This window comes from Rhipicephalus microplus, chromosome 5, assembly GCF_043290135.1.
Source record: "Rhipicephalus microplus isolate Deutch F79 chromosome 5, USDA_Rmic, whole genome shotgun sequence".
NCBI classification, from domain to species: domain Eukaryota; kingdom Metazoa; phylum Arthropoda; class Arachnida; order Ixodida; family Ixodidae; genus Rhipicephalus; species Rhipicephalus microplus.
The window spans coordinates 42626810-42650631 of record NC_134704.1 but is presented as its reverse complement, the minus strand read 5'-3'; the positions used below and the strand labels follow the sequence as shown (position 1 = coordinate 42650631).

The 23822-nt window shown below is 45.0% G+C and overlaps 1 protein-coding gene across 1 annotated transcript in view; it reads left to right on the top strand.

Annotated features, from left to right (window-relative positions):
- LOC119174650 (zinc metalloproteinase nas-26) overlaps nucleotides 1–23574 on the top strand; it is a 31017-nt gene extending 7443 nt beyond the window's left edge. The window contains exons 2-12 of the mRNA XM_037425641.2: nucleotides 1391–1491; nucleotides 6474–6605; nucleotides 9800–9974; nucleotides 10544–10670; nucleotides 13294–13366; nucleotides 14261–14479; nucleotides 15589–15733; nucleotides 16370–16498; nucleotides 17166–17251; nucleotides 18429–18553; nucleotides 23245–23574. Of these exons, the coding sequence (XP_037281538.2) occupies nucleotides 1420–1491; nucleotides 6474–6605; nucleotides 9800–9974; nucleotides 10544–10670; nucleotides 13294–13366; nucleotides 14261–14479; nucleotides 15589–15733; nucleotides 16370–16498; nucleotides 17166–17251; nucleotides 18429–18553; nucleotides 23245–23371 (1410 nt within the window). The 5' untranslated portion in view covers nucleotides 1391–1419 and the 3' untranslated portion in view covers nucleotides 23372–23574. The remainder of the gene's footprint in view (nucleotides 1–1390; nucleotides 1492–6473; nucleotides 6606–9799; nucleotides 9975–10543; nucleotides 10671–13293; nucleotides 13367–14260; nucleotides 14480–15588; nucleotides 15734–16369; nucleotides 16499–17165; nucleotides 17252–18428; nucleotides 18554–23244) is intronic.
- The last annotated feature ends 248 nt before the right edge of the window (nucleotides 23575–23822 follow it).

The window sequence follows — 23822 nt, the reverse complement described above, 5'->3', positions numbered from 1 at the left end:
ATGAATTACAACGGCATTGGGTGTGTTCCAAAGCAGAAGGAGCTTTAATGCCAGGGCAGCTATGGCGCCTATCAAGGCGTATTACGCCGTTGTATGGCTGTACAGCTTTATCCAGTTGTAAAGAAGCGCGCTCCACGCAGTGGAGGCTATTTTTTTTATACGAAGCTTCTTATGGTCGAGCTCAATCCGGTGTGTGGCGTGACTACCCTTACTGCGCATGCGCATCTCCTCCTCTCCCACGTTCCCCCGCATCTCGCTTCGAAACACCGAGGCAGGCCGCGTCTGCTAGCGAGTTGGTGGGTTTAGAAAAAATGGTAAATGATTTAGAGTAGTTGGTACTGCACTATCGGAGAGCCTAAAGCCGTCCCGTAGGCCTCACGGTAAGAGTACCATTTGTTTTCTCGATTGAAAATACCAACTGCTCGCGCTGCACAACCATTAACTGGCCACCCCGTATCTTGACCTCCAAAGTAGTGTCGGTGGGAGATATCTTTTGTGTGTTGATGAGCAATGAAAATTCGCTGGGTGCGCGTTAACTAAAAGCGGACTGCGAATCTCAGCGTCCAATTGAAGTCTTCTGTCTCTCATTGCCAATTAGCAGCGATTGGCATGTTTCTGTAGGAGACACCGGACCATTACTGCGTGATTTGCGCCTCCCCAGGTTTCTCTCCTGCGCAAGATGAGCGCTATAGCGTCAACGTCGCCGCCAGTGTAAGCGTTAGCGTCCACTGCTCGGCATCTACACATTGTTTCCTTTAACGAAAGATGGTGTGTCTTTTTTTTTCTTTTGCTACAGAAACATTATTGAGATAAATTCCTGATGATACATTCTGATATTTACCTGAAATAATCTTTTCGGCAGCAGCTTATATCAGCCCACAAGTAATTAGGAATACTACAGTGCAAGTCTCCAAGATGACTCACTCGTGGTGATAGGTTGGCTGTGAAAGCTAAAAAAAAAAAGAAGGAACGATCCACAAACCAAGATAGGTTGGCTACGAAAGCGATAGAGGAAAAAGGATGAACGGTCTACAAACTGAGAAACTTGACGGAAAGCGCAATGTTGGGCAACAATACTCGAAGTCGTGCCATTGTGAAATTCCCTCGCGCATTGTGAAATTGCCGATATGAAAGCATCTTGACAGTTAAGGGTCAGGTGCGCCTCAATGCGACAGCGGCTCGCCCTGTGATTACGACACGAAGGAACATCTTCATCTCGGCGCTTCGAGCGTTCATATTGATATGCCATTCGCTGCTTGACTTCTGCGTTGCCTGCATTTATTTCGATATAACGGGCACACAGAGCTGATGAAGCAGCGGCACGTGCTTTTATGAAGTTGTGCACGCACGAACTGTTTTATGCTTCATTCTTTTTTTTCAAAATTTCCAGATTTTCAAGATATTCCTCACCGTACGAAGATGGCGTTCCTGATCGCGTTCAGCTCTGTCGTGGTTGTCAGCTTCGTTACTAGTGCACCTGTTAAAAACAATGTAAGTCATTACCACTTTTTTTTTTTTTTGCTTTGCAAAACAGGTTCATTTGCTCATAGGAGTGCTCATGAGACATTTTTCAGTGACAGTGGTTGGTTTAAATGACAAGAACTGACTTAAATTGATCTCTTTGTTATCGATTCAAGTTATTTCAAAATGTATTAAGGAGTCACGTGATGACACACGTTAAAAACAGCAGGTCCCAGATTTTAGGAAAAGAACATTGACACGGAGGCCTGTTTTATTTCATAACAAGGTGATAATTGAGAAGATAGCAAGGAGTAAAACAAAATGGGTTGACATTTAACATCAGAGCGTTTGATGGGACATCGGGCAGAGGGAATCACTCCTAATATAGTTGGCTTTTCCTCGAAGAAGTAGATTATCCCGGATCTGTGCAAGCAAATCAAATAAATAAATAAATAAATTTCGCGTGTATTTGTGATCGAGCGTTGTGATTAGTGCGACGCCGCGCGGAGAGAGTGAAAACTACCACATGCCGTGCATGGCCTCCGAGATGGCGAGCGCGCAGCGAGTTCACACCGCGCGCCCACCACATCGGAGGCCATGTGCTGTGACGCTTCCTCTTCGTTTCGTCGACGGCACGTTGTGCTGGCTCGCCCTTCGCTTCAACGCTCCTTTGTTAACGCGATGGATGCCGTGCAACAGAATGATCTGCTCTCCTCCGTAATGTTGGTAATAAACGATGTAGTTGAACTTCGAGAAAGTAATCCTTCCATAACGGCTACATACAGCATCCGTATAAGAGCACGCTAAGTATCATTTAAAAAAAAAAAGAACAGGACTAATTTTGGCGCAAATAAAGGCTAGGCGCTTTCGGCACCCGACGAGTAAACACAGCTGTGGGCGAAGGTCAAGAGGCAGCCTTTATTTTGATGCCGTATTTCCTCGCATACAACTCCCCGACGTATGTCACCCCTACAAGCCACAGAATGATACAAAATTTTGAAGAAAAAGAAAAAAACGCATATTTTTGCGAACACATCATGCTTACATGTGGTCAGGCAAATTTTATTCGAAGTTGTATGTCGAATTGTCCAATATATTGAACTAGTCTCCCCCTCCCCTCTTTATTTGTTGTTGTTGCGAGTTCAATGTATCCGGGTGAGCTTCACACAACAAAACACGAGATTGGAGCAACTGTACTAAGAAAAGTCGTCAGAAGGCAGCCGCGGGACGAGTTTTAGACGACCCCACCTGTACGTACTGCCCACCAGCCTCATACTGTCTAGACCACAGGATATACTTGAAGTTGCAAGTGACAGGGTTTCTCATTTGTGCAGAAAACTCTACAGAAAAAATTTGTAGACGATAAATTAATACTGTTATTGTTTTATCGAACAGAAGCAACAAGACAACGTCCGGAAGCGGTCACGGCGTTTGCTGTTTGCTTTGTAGTAATGCAAATAGAGAAAAACAGTCGTGTGCATAAAATTAGATATAATTCTATGTGTACACAAAAAAAAAAACAATCGTGTTACCATGGTGGAATAGGCGGGGTCCCGTTTTCCTCCCGCCATTTCTGAATTTTGTGCGGTTACATACAAACCCAACCATGAACAGACATGTAGATGAAATCCCCCTACCCCCCCCCCCCCCCCCCCCCCAAATATAGAGAGAAAAAAAAATCTGTCCACATTCTTGCCAGACAACATGCGCTACTCAACGCGTTTAGCAATGCAACTTGGCTAAATTGGGCGAGTGGCTGAAAAATTCGTGAATATACAGCGATGAAAGGGGGGAAAAATGTCAATCGTCCGTTTTTAGCACGAAGCCGCAGACAGCCATTCCTCGGAAAGGAAAGCCTTTTAGTTGCTGAAAATTTTGTCCTGGTCCTGGGATCGAACCCACAACCATGATTTTTCGGCACGATCCCTCTAATAATTGAGCTAGCCCGGAATGTAGCAATCGGCAGCGCTATGGTGAAATAATCGACAACCCAAAACACAAGGACGTGTATAGTTGTGCAAATGAGTCAAGGGCCAGCAGCTGGGTGCTACGAACGGTTTGCGGTCTATTTTCATTTTTTTAACCCTACCGCCACCTTACAAGATTCTGCAAAACTAATCTGAAATAATCCCGGCCTCCGAGATTAACACAGCAGTGCTCAATCACGTATTCTGCGCGTTATTACATGTTGATGAACATAAATTTTGAATTTTGACGTGAACGCAAGTGGACAAGAAATGAGCGTTCTCTCGCAGCCTATTTTGAACAGAAGCAGCAAGTCAAAAAGAAAACCAGTATATATATATATATATATATATATATATATATATATATATATATATATATATATATATATATATATATATATATATATATATATATATATATATATATATATATATAAATATATATCGGTGTCAGTAACGCGCCTTATATCCAGATGGTAGCGTTGCCTCCGGGACATCCATCGCACGACCCGCTCTCGACGGGACACTGAGAGAGAAGGCGGGCGCGCGAGAGAGAGGGGTGCGCGCGCAGCTGCAGCGAGCGAGAAGAGCGGAGGAGCGACACCGATATCAGCGTCGCGTCCGTGGCTTATTCGGTAGAGCGTCGCGCTGCGGCCCGCCAAGTCCTCTTTCTTTTAAAGATAGAGAGAAGACTGCGGACGCCGCCGACGGCGGTGGATGGTTTGGGGTCGCTTATAAAGTGTATTCACACTTAATAAAGAAAATGCTTCCATGTAAACAGAATATAGCTGTACAGTAAGAAATATGTGTCGGGTCGAATATATAACCCACAAACACGACTTGGCTGTTACACCAACATTCACACATCTGCAGACTAAAATTATTCGGTTTTTTTCAGAGGAGCAACATACACGTGAGACCCGCTACCTTCCAATAAGCTATCTTTTGAAGACGATAGTCTTCGTTGGGCACCTTCGACGCAAACGTTTTGGGTCTCTCTGTACATCTCTCTACTTGGTCGCCATAACTATACTCCGGCCAACCCCATCCGCAGCGCCCACTAATATTGCTCAAGGTTCAGCGTTCATAATTGTGCGATTATCAGTTAGAAAGCAATTACTTCGCATATGTGAGGCACCATAACAACGCGTCAATGTTGTGTATGTGTGTCTTTTAACTAGAAGAGGCGTACATAAGTAATTTTAAAGGACCGTAGTGTCTATCATGCTGCACTGACAATGCAGCGCTTGCTCGAAAACGCAAGCGTTTCCAACGCTTTGCTAAGACGACACGGTGGTAGCCCCTACCCGTCACCTTGCGTTCTACACCTTATCGCATCCGAGACAGGCGTGCACGACCCGCGCTTCGTTTTCCAAGATAACTGCCAAGATAACTGCCAGATAGCGCTGATGACTCACGTGTGACGTGACTTAATGCGCTCGTTCGCCTCCACTGCACGCTTCGGGGCACCTTAACGCAGCGCCTCCAGAGTACCATTCACCGTTTTTCTTGCGCAGAGCATCAAATAAACGTTTTGTTTACTCTCTCCGGATGCAAGACTTTCGATCTTTCGATGATATTTGCAGTGTAACATGCAGATACGGTGCCAATTTTTTATTGTCGTATTTCTTCTGCCCTCAGAAAAAAGCGCTTTTTTCTGTTCTCATTTCTTCGCGTCTGTAGTTACACTGTAAATACTTTTAAGTTGCACTGTTCGTATATTCAGTTATGCATCCTACCAACTTGCCCAAGTTTCCACGCTTCGTATTTACTCGATCGTAACGTGAACGCGATTGTAACTCGAGGGGCGACTTTTCATTGCGTCCAGTAAGAAAGTATCACGGTATTCGATTGTAACACGAGTGCCTACTTCTGTTGGCAAAAGATCTGAAAAAAAAAAGAAAGCTCGCATTACATTCGAGCAATACGGTAGCCGATCAGCCGGTGCATACAGTCGGTCATATCCTTAGCTATCGTGCATGAGTGGCAGTTTTTCTATGTATATTTTCCAACGGGTGAATTAATTTTCAGTTGAATTAAGGACAAGTGTATGCCCATAAAGCGCATGTCCACGAAGATATTTTTTGTAACTTCGTCATAATATGGTGCTGACAGAAAAAATAGTGGCCACTGCGCACAATAGCTAAAGTTTTGGCCGGCTGTACGAACGTGTTCTCTGTCGTACCCAGGAAAATCCCTCTTTAAAGCGTCAGACAAGCTTTTCTTAACGCTGTGGATACTCTTGACTATGCCCATGTGAAGTTACACAGAAAGTAAAGTTTAAAATTACCGAACTTCTTTAAATAAAAATCAGTCGCAAGTGAGCCCTTGAATTCGCGCATCCACAGCTGAATTCGCACTCGATATGTGCGATGCACAACTGCATCAGAAGTAAATGTATCCAGAACAGTTATGTAACGTTCAGTTTTGTTGCTTTTTTGAATTTATTGTGATTCGTGCAAGGAAACACTGCAAACATTTGTAGATGTTGATACTGTGAGCTATCAAATTTTGTTCTCCTTCTGACCTTGAGCGCTTCGAAAAAATACAATTAAATGCAAGCTTCGTAAAGGCAATTTATTACAGACGAAAAAAAACTGCTCGAGCTATTCCTTTCGTAAACTTATAGCTATCAGGAGCAAAAGGTGTTTTTGCCTTGATTTTTCAAATACTATGCAGGCAGTGTTGGAAACCTTCTCCTAGTGACGTGGTACGTCAGCACTGAGGCTCCAAGCGAGCGCAGCTGCAACCTCTTTCCTCAGCGGACCACGTGGCATGACGTCACACTAGCCACACACTCGCTCCGGTGGCTCAAGGTCGCTGCGACGCGATGACCGACCTTGGGAGACGACATAGTAGAGCATTCTCTCTGAAGTATCGGAATACCCTCGCCGCTACGTTCCCAGCGCGTACGCTATATTGTAGGCAAAGGCGAGCGTCGAAATACTTTTCCAGCAGCCTGAAACATGCATGGTTACAAGTGAGCTCACTGAGTTGTTCGCACATAAAAGCCTCACTAATGCGGTAATCCACATCTTTTTACAGGCCACAGTTCCCCATAGTGGCGGAGACGCGGAAAACACAATCGCAAGAAGCCATGTGACCGAAGTCACGACAGACACCGAAGTACCCGAAGTCACGATCTTCAAAACAGACAAAAGGAGTGACAGGGAAAAGGTAAGAGAGCGTGCTCACCCGACGGTGACCTTTTCTCACTTCGCCTTACTGCAGTTAGCAACTCAGAGCTTACATTGTATTTTCTTGTCTTTGAAGAGGATCACTTCGCCGTAGATTATCTTGGACACCTCATCAATACTTATTTTATTTAGCTTTATTGGCACTTACGATAAAAAAATGGCACCTAAATATGGCACAATGAAATGCCCTAAAAGATGTTTAACTTATGCTACACCACAGTGGAGCGAGCGGGAGTCAAGAAATTCGAACAAAAGTAACTCCTAGCTAAGCCGTAGGACGAAGCCTCTAAATAAAGGTTTGTTTTGTTTGGGGATATTAAACTCCAGATATTAGAATTATTAAATAAAAGTTTCAGTCTCTGGTAGTCTTTTCGACCTGTCCAATTATTAATCGATTCAGAAGGGTCATACACGAGCAGACAACAACTTCATATTCGCTGTGGAAACCATAGCCTGAAGACAAGTTTCAGAATGTGAAAAATAATGATAATATTGCATAACATCGCATCAAGGCTATTTCTCGTTTTTCTAGTGTCTCCCCCCATAGTGTGCAGGATATCTTGCTGTTTATTTCTGCTGTCTTGCTGTTTCACGGGACGGCTTTACGCTCTCCCATAGTAGAGTACTTAGTACTCTAAATCGTTACCCACTTTTTCTACCCCCCCCCCTCATAGTAGAGTACCAAGTACTCTAAATCGTTACCCAGTTTCTCTAACCCCCCCCCCCCCCCTGTGCACACTCGTTGGGCGTTCGAGAGAAACGCTCCGATCCAAACCACCGGGACGGCTTTAGGCTCTCCCATAGTCGAGTACTAAGTACTTGAAATTGTTAACCATTTTTTCTAAACATGCAGTAGTCTCAGGACCGATTTCAGCTCTCCCATAGTAGAGTACCAAGTACTCTAAATCCTCAACAACTTTTTCTAAACACACTTTTTCTTTACGCCGTGGTGACTTCCCTATAGTACAGTACTGAGTACTCTAAATCGTTAACCACATTTTCTAAACATTTAGTGGTAGTTAGTTTCCCCTTTCGGCGACTTCCAAGAGACGGCTTTCAGGTCTCCCATAGTAGAGTACCGAGTACTCTAAATCGTTAAGCATTTTTTCCAAACACACATTAGTGTCTTGCACGGCTCACTGCTATGCCGTAGTAGAATACCAAGTATTCTAAATCGTTGAACACTTTTTTCCCTAAACACAGCGATTGACACAAATCGGGACAACTCACTGCTCTCCCAGAGTTGAGTACGACGTACTCGAAGTCGTTAATCTAAACACACCTAAACAGCATCGGATGTCCGACAACCGTGTACTGCTTACGGCTTTACCATAGTAGAGTGCGCGCAGTGTTCTAAAGCGTTGACAATTCATTCTAAACACTTTTTCTAAACAGGTCATTGTCCAACAGATGTCCTGGAACGGCTTTCCGTTCTCCCATAGTAGAGTACGAAGTACTCAAAATTGTTAAACACTTCTTCTAAACACCAGTGATTCCTTTATCGGCGCATTCCAACTGCGTTCATTATGGAGAGCTTGGGGCTCTCCCATAGTAGAGTACATAGGGCTCCAAATCGTCATCCACTATTTGTTAACACGCGGCTTCCTTCCCTCCCGTAGTAGAGTACGAAGTACTCGGAATCATTAACCAATTTTTTTCAATAACAGCCTCGGCGCCTTGGCGTTTTTCTTTTAACTGGCACCGCCTAGTGCTCTCGCGCAGTAGCTAGAGCAGTGTCAATTTTTATGAAAGAGAACACGGCGACGCGTGGGCAGTGCACTCCGGCAGCTGCTGGCAGCGCCTTCAAGCGAGAGCGAGAGCAACCACAGTCTCTTCTCGCGTCATCTCGCGGCGAGCAAAAGAACCATTCGTTGCTGATATAAAGACTATGGTTGCTCTCGCTCTCGCTTGAACGCGCTGCCAGCAGCCACCGGAGCACGCAGCCCACGCGCTCCCGTGTTCCCTTTCATAAAAATTGACACTGTACATCACATTCTAAATCGTTCAATCTTTCGTATAAGTACCTCTTTTTTTACACTGAATTATTCATAAATTAATTTAGACTGATAAATTACACTCTGAAAGCTTTACCGTCGTTAATTTTATAGCATAGGTTCATTATTAAGTGAAAAATAAATCCACGGCAGAGTTTTAACATTTCAATTTGCCGCTGAAACTTTCAATGGTGACATCACGCATTCCGAGGCGGGTTTTTTTTTTTTTTTGAATTTTGGCCATGCAGGCTTAACTAAATTTTCTGAAGCTTGGTATGTTAGGTCTCTGTCCTCTTTAGAAGGCAATGTACTTCATTACAACTGATTAAAAACGATGTAGACCATACAAGACGCTGTCAAGTTCTACCACGCCGCAGCAGCCGTGTGGGAAAGTTCAAGTGGCGCCACCACCAGCGTTTTCGTGTTGCGCGTTTGCTCGCTTACCAGCCAACATGCATCAAGCGTGTTATTTTATTACAAGAGCAATTATATAGACACTCTCGACGAGTATTGTGTGCGCCGTCGCTGTCATGTCCCATGTAAAAGTCCAAATTGATAAGATCCTCCAGCGCATCGTACGCTCTATCTGTGGGTAATAGCGCGCGAGCGGGGGCGACCAATGCGTCTGAAGCAGAAATCCAATGAACCGGCTCATATCCACCGGTAGGAGGGCGCATGCATAACAGCTACCTGCCTGTTAGACCGGCCGTCAAATACTCAAGCACAGAGTAAATGACGTACCCATGTTTAATGATCATGAAGAGACGCAAAGGTAGGGGGGGGGGGGGAGGGGGTGTTCAAACAGCAGTCTTAAATTTTAAGGGCTAAGGCTCTTTCTCGCGATCTCCTCAGCCATCGGGCCCCTCCCATGTGCTGCGCTCTCAACGCAAGCGGACTTTGCGAAAAGTGTCGCTGGAGTAGCCGTATTCTCTTACGCCAGCGTTTTGTAGAGTTGCGTCAAATCGGATCGAAAAGACCTAGCTGTCAGCTTACCTTCGCATAACATTACAATTTGTTGCTATCACATACATTGCTTTGCCCTTGCGTTGAAACTGATATTTTTTTTCTTAAAAAACGTTTTTTTCCCCTCTCTCTTTATTTAGTGCCACTTTAAGTTCACCGAACTCACTGCTTTTGCAACAGGATTCCTTCGCTCCAGCCCGTCTCATTCTGTTCGCAGTTTTTCGAAGCAGTGAGAAGCGCGAGAAAGCTGTGGAACGGGGACTACATGTACCAGCGGGACATTCGCATAACCAGACCGCAGCTGGCTCAAATCTACGGCGTCGACACCTCGAAGGACGAGACGTACTACGCGTGGCCCAACGCTACGGTGCCGTTCTCGTTCGGAAGAAAAGGTGAGAACGGCGCACAATCGGTCGCGGTGGTGGGTTTCGGTTTCAAAAGTTGTCGTTCATTATCCAGCGCATTAGCGCGCACCCTTGTGGGCACTAGGGAAATCGAATCAATCCCGATAAATGAATCTCTTATTGGGGATACAGGGAGGTGATTTAGATTCTTACAGAGCGAAAGGAAAGAGACTGCACATGAAGAATACATAGTCTATCTTTTTAATAGTAATCATTATTTCCACGTTTGTAGGAAACCGGGAGAAGCACTATATCTATAGGTACTTACGTGCTCAAAATCATATATTTGTTTTTTGTATCTATTACTTCATTCTTTTATTTTTATTGTTAACTTTCATTGACACCTAAAATTCGTGCGCGTTCAAGAGTGTTCAAGTTCAGATGCGATTTGCGTTGTGAAGCCGCAAGTAACACTATGTGGGGACAAACCGTCCGGCCTGTCCCTAAGCAAAAAAAAAGAGCATTTTTAGTGTTTACGGGCTGAATCGACTGTAAGTTTTCTCAAGGATTTGGTGATTTGCTTATCTGGCGTTGTATTTATGTCCCATTTCTTTCAGTTCTCGACTTTGCGCGAGATATTCGCGACGCCATGAGACACTGGGAACGAGAAACGTGCGTTCGCTTTGTCGAGACGACGGAGAACACCGTCGACACGGATCAAGTCCGCTTCGTACAGTCTCGTTGGTGAGTCATTTCGGCGACAGCTTGCACAACACTGGCGAACGACTAACACGCGCTGTAAGTAGAAAACGGGGCAAAAAAGAACGGTCGGTTTTCTGCCTGAACGACTTTTAATAACACGGCCTGTCAGAGGCCCGGAAGACAAATGGCAAACCGTGCGCGCTTGCACACAAACAGAGAGGTTCGTGGCTCTTAGGGATAGGGAGCAAGACATCGCCGGACGATGCGCTATACATCTTGTTGAATCGGGAACAGTGTGATTAAGAGAAGCCATCGGTGAGGTCGGGGTGAAATTAAATTAGTGAAAGCAACGAGAGGACTTATAGAAAGGAGGAGTGGGAGAGGTTGAAGAGGAAGCACCAGTGTTTGCTACACACAAGGTTGCCGGACAACAAGGAGCCGACTTCAAGAAAGACATAAAAGACAATTATTTTAGCGTGAAAACGAAAACGAAGAATACAACAGCGGTCAAAGTTTTCTTGGTGCCTTCAGTGGCAACACTGGCAGTGGCTACTACTAGTCAAACGAGGAGAATAGTTTAAGGGCTGCTTTTTTTTGTTAGGCACTACTTGGTGAAACCCGAAGTCGTCCAGCCACAAGCTGCGTCATGAGCTCGTCAGCGTCGACAAAATGAAAAAAAAAAAGTTTCCTGGGATCATTTATAAGATTCCTTGCGCTGACTGCGAATACGTCTACGTGGGTGAAAGCGGAGATTTTTGAGTGACGTCTGAAAGAGCACATGAGTGACGTGAAAAATAAAAAAAAGTCGCTTCCAGTGCTCTTGCAGAGCACGCAGAAAAAAAAAATGCACCACTTCCTCGACTGGGACCGTGCTTCCGTTATCGCCCAAGAAAAGAACTACATAAAACGGCACTATCTGAAATCTTTAACTATACATACAACGAGCAACACGCTTAACCACAAAGCCGACAATCTACCTCTGACTCAGAAGTGTGGCAGCTTGGGCTAGTTGGTATGACATGACGATAGTTATAGCACGAGAACAGAACGACAACACAGAGACCTTCGCGTCCTTCTTGTCTCTGTGTCGTCGTTCTGTTCTCACGCCATAGCTATCGTCAGGCTACCTCTGACGTATGCAAGATGCATCAAGCAATTATTTTGGCGAATTTAAGCTGGAAGCTTCGGCTTCTCAGCTACTATAGTGAACAAAGCTTACGTGTGGAAGCCGAAACGTCTCTTATTACATTTTTGACACCCTTTTGGTCGGCGTCCTGTCTTTTTATGTCTACACATAAATAGTACGTGGCCTGAAAAAGAGAAATTCCGCAATCAGTATAGACAACGGAATGAATATATCTCGCAGGAGGTCTATACTCATGATGTTACTGGACATCGACACAGACTTTATGAAAATTAAGAAATACAACTCGGAATAAGACCGAAGAGAAATAGTTATTCCGTGACTTCGTGATTTACAACTAAAGGATAGGATAGCCGCGGAACGGCGGGAAGATCATGGCAACCAACGGCCGGCTGCAAACGCGATGTGCTTTTTATCTTTTTGATTAAATTGATTGAATAAGACTTTAACCTCATTAAACCTTATCTAAATCAATCCTAGTTTAAAAACAGTTATCACTGAAAATTAATATGCATAAAACTAAAGTAACGCACAACAATCTCGGCAGGAAACACGGCTTTGAAATAGGTGAAGATACGCTGGAAGTTGTAAAGGAATATGTGTATTATTAGGACAGGTAGTAACCGCGGAGCCGAACCATGAAAGTGAAATAACTAGAAGAATAAGGATGAGGTGAATAACGTCTTCAACAATCATTCTCAAATCATGAATGGTAGTCTAGCACAAACCCTAAGAGGAAGGTATATAACAACTGCATCTTGCCGGTACTTAACACGGAGCATAAACCTGGAGGTTCGCATAGAGAGTTCAGCTTAAACTGGGGACGACGCAGTGAGCGATGGAAAGGAAGATGGTAAGTGTAACCTTAAGGGACAGGAAGAGAGCAGAGTGGATCAGGGAACAAACGGGGGTTAAGAATATTATAGTTCAAATCAATATGAAGAAATGTACATTGGCCGGGCGCGTATCGCGTAGGCAGGATAACCGCTGGTCAACTGACTGGATTCCCAAAGAAGGCAAATGCACGAGGTGTAGGTGGAAAGTTTTGTGGGATGATGAGATGTAAAAGTTCGTAGGTATAACGCAGCTGCGAAAATCACAAGGTCAGGTTGATTGGCGGATCACGAGAGAGGTATTTGCCCTGCAGTGGGCGTATAGCCAGCTTGATGATGATGATGATCGTCATCACCATTTAGTGATTTGCACAAATGTAAAGGTGTACGCTTACGTATAGGTACGTAAACGTTTACGTATGGGGAGCTAAAGCTTTTCTAAAACATGCGTTCCGGTAGCACGGTAATCATGATCCGCCATTCCGGTAACACTGTAACGTTAAAAAGTATACGTACAAGCTATATAAATGTCATTTTAAGTACAGTCCAGAGCATGCAGCTTCTTTCTGCGTTGGACGTTTCATTTTCGCACCGGGCACTATCTGACTTTTTCTAGCTTCTTTGAGTCACTGAAATATAAAACATCAAATTTCCTGGCTGTTTTTTTCTTATCTCTTCCCTTTTGAAGGGCTTACTCCTATCTCGGAAAGCAAGGAGGGGCGCAGAAGTTTGGGATACCAAGCAAGTTTTTTCCCGACACTGTGAGTTCAAGGTTCGACGTCACGTTCTTCTGTGCTCTGTAAATGTGCTGCGTCTATGACAGAGTAAGGCTTACGGTCGCACAGCCTTTCTTTATTTGTGGAGGGAAAAAAATGATAATGTGGTCATGTCGATGGGTAGCACTTTCACTGTGACGAGATTGATAGGACTACCTCCGTCACAAACGTGCGTACGTAAGTAACATTGCATTATAGAAATAGAGGCACGTGTAGAGAAAGCAACTCCACAAAGACAGAGCCGCAATGCTGGAGAGCAACAAATGACGTCACGATTTATCAGAACGAAATAGGTATAGGAGGCCAATTGTCACGCATTTCCACTTTAATTGGAACGCAAATGATGATAATCATCCCATTTTACCTACAAAGCACTGTACTTCAGAAATGTCATACTTCAAACTTCACCGAATAGACACAGCCATGCCTGACATGTCGCTACAACGCAGCATATAAGAACAATTAGTAAGTGAATCTCGAACGTCATAGTAGCTATATTAATCGTCAATATTTTATACGTTCCCAAGCCACAATATGGTTATGATGATTACGAGAAACACCTTATGGACGGCTCCGGAAATTTCAACCCAAAGGAGTTCTTTCACGTACCCCTAAATTCAAGGACACAGGCCTTCATCCATTTGCCACCATCGAAATGCTGGAACCGCATGCAGACGGAATTCGATCCCGCGGTTTTGGGTCAGCAGGTGAGCGCCAAAACTACTATAGAACAGCATGAATGGCGGGCAATCTATAGACAAATTGTAATAAAAAAAACGTGTCTATGATGGCGCATATTCGAACTATCACTCATTATTTAGTTAATGTGATTTATTTATTTATTTATTTGTTTACTTATTTATTTATTTTCGGACACAGCGCTACGTTCACCTGCTCGGTCACACACTCGGCCTGCGACACACGCATGCCGACAGCGACCGGGACACGTTGTACCACGTGGCCTGGGACACGGTACCGGAGCGGTACCGGTACAACTTCGACCAAGAGAGTCCCGCCTATGGGCCACGCACCAAGATCGACCCGCTGGAGTCCGAGTTCGAGTTCGACTGGAGTTCCGTCATGGCCGACGAGAGCGAGGTACGCGCTTGCAGACCGTAAGCCTTCAAATTCGTTCAAGCGATCGTATACGTTGTCTTTGTGGTAATTTAGCTGGCACCGCGCTGCTGAAGCTGCGTCAGATAGCTACATCAGAAGGGGGCTGGTGTTACTCGCTGCATGCAGACGACACATGTCTCGTAACAATCAGTAAGTCGACAAAGCGCGTCATAGAATAGAGCGCATGTCGCACATTGGGTTTGTGAATCTCTCTAACTTAAAGTCTCTACTTGCTGCGGAGGAGCCATACACGCTTACTTCAAACGTTGACGTCACTAACGGTTCGGTAGACGGAGAAGAGGTAACTCTGCGAAATGGAATCGACGGGTGCCCGTGCTACGTACATCCGCAGGATTTACAACTACGCCAATCGCTACCCAAGAACTACGCATTCTTAGCGTTACGATGCAACGACTGACGACCTCGTTTCTCTTCCTAGCACTTCCGGTCGAAAACTTACTTCCGGTTTCGCGAATATTCAGACCAAACGCGTATTCCAACCAATACAACTGGTACGAAATCTAGAGGTTCCATGGTTCAATTAGTTAAGAAAGATTTACGTGTGGATATATGTTTAGTGAAGATGAGAGTCAACTATAGGCATACGTACGTTTACTGAAGATAAGGATCAACAAAGACAAGTGTCACGATGATGAATGAAAATTTAATGAATTCGTTAAATGAGATGATGGTTTTCTTGTGAGCAGCTGGAATTGTGGTGGTTGCGCCACCTATCGGAACGCAGTCTAAATCACGCGCTTCTTTCTACGTGGCCTCCGAGATCTGATTCGGCAGCGCGACTCAAGAGCTAAGTTAACCTAAGAAATACACAAGGGTACATGAACGCCATCGTGCGAGTGCCACTACCGGTCACCAAACAATTACATTATTTTTTTCCTTTTCTTTATCTGCAGCATAACAAAGAAGCGCATTAGCTCAATGTTTTCCTCGTAAAGTTATTTACTACACGCTTAATAGCAACCGTAATCGTCAACCTCATGTATACAGAACGCGCTTGAAGCGTGCGCGAGTTGCCACGGTGCAAGCTGATGACAATATGTTTTTTTTCCCTTCATGGTACCATCATGCAGAGTGTAGAAGGCGGCGTCGACTTCATGCTACAAGACCGAAGAGCTGTTTATCCATCAGACCCCTTCTACCTGTACCGAACGACGTCGACAGAACGTGCTTCTTTCCTTGAATACAAAAAGGTCAACCAGCTCTACAAATGTAACGGTAGGTCCACGGCATGCATATACTTTGCGCTGTACAACAAAACGACCATAGACATACTTCAAGTGGCTTCTTATGTGGCTCTTCTAACAGAGCTGTAACGTTACTGATGCATGTTATGAAAAAAAAAAGCTTCATTTCGGTCCGTCGTGGCGTGAACTAGCACGTAGTAAGCCGCTCCCATGTCGGGACAGATAGTCCTGACCTCAATATATGGTCACCGCCACAATACAGCTAATGTGTAATTAAGGTCATGGCCATAATGCGCATTGCCTGCGTCAGTACTGGCTAACCTCCCTGTCCTTCCTCTTTCAATCCTCCCCCTTCGTCAGCTCGATCTCTATAGGATCCTCTTTTCCTCGGATACGGCAAAGCCAAGCGCAGCAAGTGGTGAGAGGTGTTGACCCCCCCCCCCTTTCCTCCTCTTAGCTCGGGTCCCTGGTGACGCTACTCACCAAACTACCACTCAGGCAGACGCCCCTGCGAGATTTTATACAGGCACAGCTGGCGAGGAGGGAAGCTATTGTGCGAAGGAAAGAAAACGATATTGTATTGGTGTATCAAAGGCGAACTGAACGCCTCAGTGTACGAGCGCATCATGACTGCTATGACAATCGTGTGTATACTTCTACATTGCAGAGAGATGTCCGAACGTAAACAGCAGCCGATGCCAGCATGGCGGCTACCTGGGACCGAAGTGCAACTGCGTGTGCCCGCCAGGTACAGTCGGAGATCACTGCGAGCACAGGTCGACCAATGCCAAGAAAGGTAAGATCGATGTCCTTTGTTACCCGCGCACAAGCACGTTGTATATGAGTGAGGGAGGTTCCTCCTGAAACCTTATCCTGATATTGAGCGGAAGAACAGGTGGGGTGAGCTGGTCATATTTAGCCCTGCTGGCATGAATGCTATAGGGCTAAACGAGATATATTACGTACCGTATGAACTCCGCTGCCATTGGAAAGAACAGTTATCGGCACTTTCTCCAAGACTGTATTTTTCCGCATGGTTCTTCAAACAACAATGCTCCTCCTCTTATCACCCGAGAGTCCAGAAGCCGTTAAAAGTTGTCAGTGAAAAAACTCATAGTTGAGAGAATTGTATAGGCTGACAAAAGGAGTCCACACTATCTGTCATAGTTATGATGAGGATTATATATGCTATACACATCACGATCATGCGCTAAAGAAAGACGTAACGATGCAAGCTAAATACATCTAAGACAGCGCCGCTAACTGAGACAATAAGAGCTATTTGAATATATAAAATTAAAGAGCGTTGCATAATTGTTTACTGCATCACTGCTGTTTGATGTCGGGGAGGCCACGAGCTTTGGCACACATTTCAGGCTAACGCTTCGGCTGGGTTTCTCGAGAGGCTGTCATATAGCCCAAAATGTTGCCAACCCGGCTCACAAACGTTATTTTCTTTTCAGATATTTGTGGAGAAGTGCTTCAAGACAACAAGACGCTTCACTTTGTTTCTGAACCCTCGAGTTACCATTGCACGTGGTGGATCAGGGTAATAATTTTAAATGACTGGGTTTCTTCCTTTTGAAGGGCTTCTCCCGAAAGATTTACCTAGTGATGCAGTCAGATTTCCTACCTTTGTTTCGCGAGTGTTGTTTCACATTTGTCTGTGTTGCGAGCGGAGTTAACGTCGCCAGATTCCACAACATATCCAACAAAAGCAGCTCAACTGCATTCGCTGATCCGAGACATCAAATCATGCTGAATCGTCGCTCGCCAGCACGAACCAATCACTGCGTTTCGTGGCTTCTCGCAATTTCAGGTATATGCGGTATAATCATTGGCAACCTATTGCGCATGGACAGATGTCTCGAACTTAGATCGACTCTCTATAGGATAGGTTGAAGGCAATATGGAGCGCCATAGAGAAGCGGGCACCGACGCCTACACAGTTCACGCTTTCGTGAAATCGAAATTTTCTGCGAATATTCGAGACCAGCTATAACACCTTGACATCACGTAACGTATGTGCTCTCAAGCAGCAACATTTAACGGATTCTATAAGGCATTCACGTGCTTAATACTTCGGTAGTATAAGCTTTGTGTATTCGCGGGCGTGGAAGCAGAGTTTAATTATCACAGAAAGCCAGAAACCATGCAGTAGAAAGATCTTGTCAGGATACCTGTGACGCGATCATGCCTCAGAGGCTCCTTCAATGCGGCCTAAAGCGTATAATTGCAGAAAAAAAAAAGAATACTATCAATGGACCTTCACGATACGTTCATTAATAGATAAATTGTGATAATCGGTAAGGTGCGCACACTTTCTTTTTTTTTTTTGAAATATAGCACTTTTGTCATAACCTTACGGTTGCTCAAAATATAACTACCGTGCGCAATCGTATTTTTAAAATGTATTGCCCCACGAAAAAAAAAAAAAACATGCTGCACAATCCGCCTTCTCCGCGATGCCTCGACGCATGCGCTCTTCCCCTAGCGGGAAAGTCGCGAAACAACTTCAGGTCTCGGAGGCCATCGTTTTAGCAACGCCAGTTCTTCTGGCCTCTACCGAAACCCTACCAACACCTTATTGTATGAGACTCTGTGCCAAAACCCTACCAAAACGGCAGAGGGCATCACTGGAACTTAGAAGGCGGATTGGACAGTACCGCATCAGTGTGCCGATTAACCCTGCGTCGCTGTGTGCGCGCATGTAAAACTGTCAACAGGCACCTCAGGGAGGCCATGTGAGCGTGACGTTTGCCGACTTGTCCGCCGACAACTCCACCCACAGTGTCGGCAGTTGTGACCTGTACTTCGAGATCAGAAACCGCGACCTCTACAAAGGAGAAAGGTGAGCGAAGTGTACTGTGGTGAAAAGGTTACTATTTGCACCAAGGTTTGGAATGAAGACATATGTCCTAATCCACCGGCAAATTTTAACTGCCGAGGAAACCATAGGATTGTTTTTCTTTATGTTTGCTTTTGAGCCTCACGCGATGACCTTGTTTGGTTACTCGAACGAATAAAGTTCAGATCATCCTTTTCCTTAGTTTTATCCTTCAATAGATGTATATATACGGTAAGCGGTGACTGGACACATTGCTTCTCGATCAAAACATGTACTGCTCTCCCTCTCGCTTGTTTGTTGGCTCTCTTTAACGGTGTTACAGTTCAGTGGGGCATCATCTTGGGTACCTACGAAATCTATCGTCATGGCAGGGAGGAAAATAGGTGTAAAATAACGGCATGGAGGTTAACCAGTCTATAAGCATCCGGTTTGCTACCCTGCGCATGGGAAGGGGACGGGGGAGATGAAAGATGGAGAGGAGAGAGGGAAAAGAGATAAACACAGCGCATTAAGCAGCACACGCGCGATCGTCATGGAGTGTCTCACAAAACTACCTAGAGGGAAATGTGAATACGACTATAAAGCTTCTCTAAATCAAGAACTCACCTTTACCGGGGTGCTGGAACTACCTCCCATGCATTCGCCCTCGGCAGCGGCAGCGCCGATTCTACCATAGGCGGTTGCCGGGCATCCTGCAAGAAATAAATCAGGAACAGAAAATGTATTTCATAACATCACTAGTAACGTCCAGAAATAGAGGAAAAGGACGAGAAATCGAGAGCAGGAGGGTTGCCGCGGAAGCCTTCCTTTCCTACTTCACATGCAAGTGCATGGAATGCCCTCGTGCCTTCTTTCAGTGACGCTGGCCGCTCGGTCGATGTTGCCATTCGAAAATTTTTCTTAATCTTTTTTTTTAATTTTGATTTTTTTCGTGTTTTCTGAAGAGGCAAAAGTTAAACTGACTGATCTCTCAGTAAGACGAAACTTGACCGGAGCAAAGAAATTGAACTGTTTTATTGCACGTATTGTATACACAAAAAAAGCAGACAAGCACGTAGCGGGAAAGTGTCAATCTATAAAAGCAGTTTTAACTGACAACTGACTTACAAGCATAGTGAGCAAATGTTGAACCCAGAATATCCGAACCAGTGCAAAAATTATCAACAAAATCGCGAGTAGGACACGTTCTATGTGACTCAATTACGTTTGTTATGACGACGGGCATAGCTTTCTTACATAACTTGAGTGCCAAACGACAGTGATGTTCAGAGACACGGAGAGGCTTGAAGCGATCAGAAGTTTTCCGAGACAGAACGTCGCTGCAAACAGTGTTTCGGCAAGATGACTTGTCTTCAAGCAACAGCGTTGCCTTGACGAAGAAAAGCTCGCTTGTCAGAACATTGGCTCCAGGACATTCTGTGTAATGATTTTTAGAAGCATTTATTCCATCACGTGTACATGAGTGGCATTATTATAAGACTCACAAGTTTTCAAAACGCTGCTACAAGAATTTTAAGAACAGAAAGTAGCCTATAATTACTTGACATCATTTGAACTACCCACCAAAAATAAGAGAAACTAAAACTATGCAGACGAGCCAACTCGATTTCAAGTTTTTCAATAAGCACATTTTACAGACAGGAGCTTAGTTGCCGTCTTCACCAATTAGTCAAGCGACACTGAAATTCTGTTAGTCGAGTCAGACTTCGAGAGAACTGTGTTTACTTATATGTACTCATGCAAAATCAATACCTGCTCAAATAGTGAGTCCCAATTCTTGTGCTCACTTGTTGCTTTTAGGAAACGCTGGAAAACCTTCGCTGAACTAGAGATTCCCGGGTTAGCACACCGCAGAGCCGCGGAAAACATGTGTTGCCCGATTAAGCCATCTTCGACGAATGCATTGTTGACTGGTCCGACGTAGCTGACTGCGGCTTCCGTTCTCTGCCCGCCACAACTTGCCGTCTTTATCTTTCCCGTAGGTGACACGCCAACCGAGTGACATGACTGAGTGCAATCCAACTTCTAATATCGCTGAGCTAGGGGAGAGAAGGAGCGGAGGCAAGCGTTACAAACGCAATTGTCAATCACTTTCTGCGCTATCGCCTGATTTAAAATTCATAAAATAAGGAATAAGAAAAGACATATGAACAAAACAGAAGTTCTTTACATGGGTATTAACTTTTTTTATTTGTAAAGACTTGCGGAAGTCAATAAATACGAGCATTCACATCAACCTCCCTCTGTTCAACAAGATTTGAGGATGCCCGGCAACCGCTACGAGCGTGCATGTTCCTTGAAACCGAAACTAGCGCTGAGTTTTCGTGGCTTGCCTTGACGGCACAGCCAAACAAACAAAAAAAAGAAACAGGCGACACAAAGTGGCAGAGGGAATGCTCGCTTTGTCGTCTGCCTGCCAAGTTTAGTGGCCGTTGGTTACTTCTTACGCTTCGTAAAATTGTACATCGACGACGAAGGTTCCATTGTTAAACAAAACACGTTTTGTGCAATGACGAAAAATAAATGGCTCATTGCGCGTTCTTTTAGTAAAAAAAATCAACCATTTTAACGTGAAGACAGACGCGTCTTCGAGGTATACAAATCCGAGTCAAGTTCGAAGCTCGCATGTCCCGGCATTCCCTTGCATCCAGCAGCTCACTGGCCCCAGATTTCCCTCTAGGTAATTTTGTGAGAAGTGCTATGTCTATCGCTATCGGTACCTGTACAAGCTATATCGAAACAGGATCCAAGCCGCTGCAAATAAAGGCGAAAGAAGGGACTCGGGCAAGAGCAAGTGCCGTGGGCGCTGGCTCTCGTAGTCTTCTGTTCCCTTCGATGTAGCCAGACGTACGGGTCCGGGTCTCATCTTCGTTTTCCACCCAAGCTACATTGGAGTAGACGTTTTTGTCCTCCGATAACACTGCTATTTAAATAAAACAAGCCAATGTCTTGTTTTAAAGAAATGAAATTTTCAATGGGTCGTGTTTTTTTTTTTTTTTGTTAGACGTAATATTAATAAGAGCTAGCTGGCAAGGGGGAGGAGAAATAAATGAATGGACAGGGAGGTTAGCCAACTAACAGGCAATAATGCCAAGGGAAGTCATTTATAGTAAATGTAATGTAATTGTCAAGAAAATTTGAAGAAACGATAACTTGCCGCAGCCAAGGACCAAACTCGATTGATCGATATGTGGGGTTCAACTTCCCAAAAGCACCATATGATTATGAGAGACGCCGTAGGGAGGACTCTGGAAATTTCGACCACCTGGGGTTCTTTAACGTGCACCCAAATCTGAGCACATGGGCTTACAGCATTTCCACCTCCATCGAAAATGCAGTCACCGCAGCCGGGATTCAATCCCGCGACCTGCGGGTCAGCAGCTGAGTATCCTTAGACCACTGCGGCGAGGCCAGGTACGAAACTTGCGACCTTCAAATAACGTGTCCGATTCTTTACAAACTGAGCTAACGCGGCGGCTATCTCCCCGTCCACTTTATAGGGTGTATATGTCCATTTAAATGTCGGAGCATGAGTCAGCGCCGCCAGTAGCCATGACGGCAATTCTGAAACACTGTTTTTCTGCGCGTTGGCGTCACGTAGCACGTGATCTGAATACGAGCGCATGTTTTGTAACAAATTACTGTTATAGGTAATCGAAAGGCAACTGCTTTTTTTTATTTACAACACGGTACGACTTTTATAAAAGCTATAACTATTTCAACTATTTTCATAAGACACCCTGCTTTTTCAGGGCGAAAAAACACCCAGCGCATAGACGTTCCTTCAGAAGCACGTAGAAGATCATTTCAGGCGGACAATCAATACAAGCAAAATAACTTCATGGGCAATGTGTAAGAAAAGTTGTATAAAGAGAGGTATAGTGCGTGTTTCAGACAGGCTGGCCAAAGTTTCGATAGGTAGATCTTGGTTAGGTGCTCCTCGTTATGCTCGGCGGGTACAGCTTTCTGGTCAAGTAACGGTACTGTTTGGTTCGCACAGTTTTACTGCCAAACTACGTCACATGACATTCTTACACAACTGCGAGTGCCGAATCTTTGCATTTAATTTATCCGTTTATGGCATAAAAAAACGTGCCCCGCCGCGGTGGTCTAGTGGCTAAGGTACTCGGCTGCTGACCCGCAGGTCGCGGGTTCAAATCCCGGCTGCGGCGGCTGCATTTCCGATGGAGGCGGAAATGTCGAGGCCCGTGTGCTCAGATTTGGGTGCACGTTAAAGAACCCCAGGTGGTCAAAATTTCCGGAGCCCTCCACTACGGCGTCTCTCATAATCATATGGTGGTTTTGGGACGTTAAACCCCACAAATCAATCAATCATCATAAAAAAACGTGTATGTTTCTGTAAACGTGTCACAAAGGTCTTTTAATTCTACCCACAATGAATCGAAGGGGATTGGTGTGTAGGACGTCGATTAAGTTGAAATATTGAACTGACGTTCCAGCTATCACACGGAAGCCTTGCTTCCAATGAACAAGGCGTCATTGTGAACAAGGCTCCTGGTAGCTGAGACGTCAGTAAATATTTTCACCTTGCTCGCGTCCTTCGGTGTTTTTGGCAGTGTTTAATCGCGATCAGACGAGGTTTCGTCAGACCATCGACTTCATAAAAGAAAGACATTTTATTTGTGTGGAAGAGAAAACTAGCATGTTGTTGCCGTTTTTTTTTTTTTTCACAGGTACTGCTGGTACGAGCTACCGCTGGACGAACCGCTGTTTGCGAAGGAGAAAGACTTTCTTGTCGACTACTTTGGCTCCAAGAACGCAAACTTCAATTTCACTCTCACTGCGACGGTGTACGCGTGAGTGCACGGGGCATAATATGCGCCAGCGGCTAGCCATGCTCAAGAACTGCGGGCCTCTCTAAGAGCAAGACAACCAACGGTTCCGTGGGCTGTCTCTGTCTGCCTTCGAAGCTGTGCCAGCTCGTGTGAAGCACTTGAGCAGATATCTTGTCCCACGTCCTTACATGGCGTATATATCCCTATAAATATAAGAGTGCTATACGACTATTGATGTATGCCTGTTGGCGGGAGGGTGTGCGGCCTGCTGACGTCCCTTTAATCGACTTCTTCGCTACTTACGTCCACGTTCACGGACACGACTTCCTAAGGAAACCACTCAAGGAGTCGTTCAGTGCCATTGAAAGCTCGCGTCATCGTCGTCCAGCGCCCCTTGACCATGCATACGTATCTAACACGCCCTCTCCCTATGGAGAGAGAGGGCGTGCAGCTTCGCGTAGCCATGCACTCTCTCT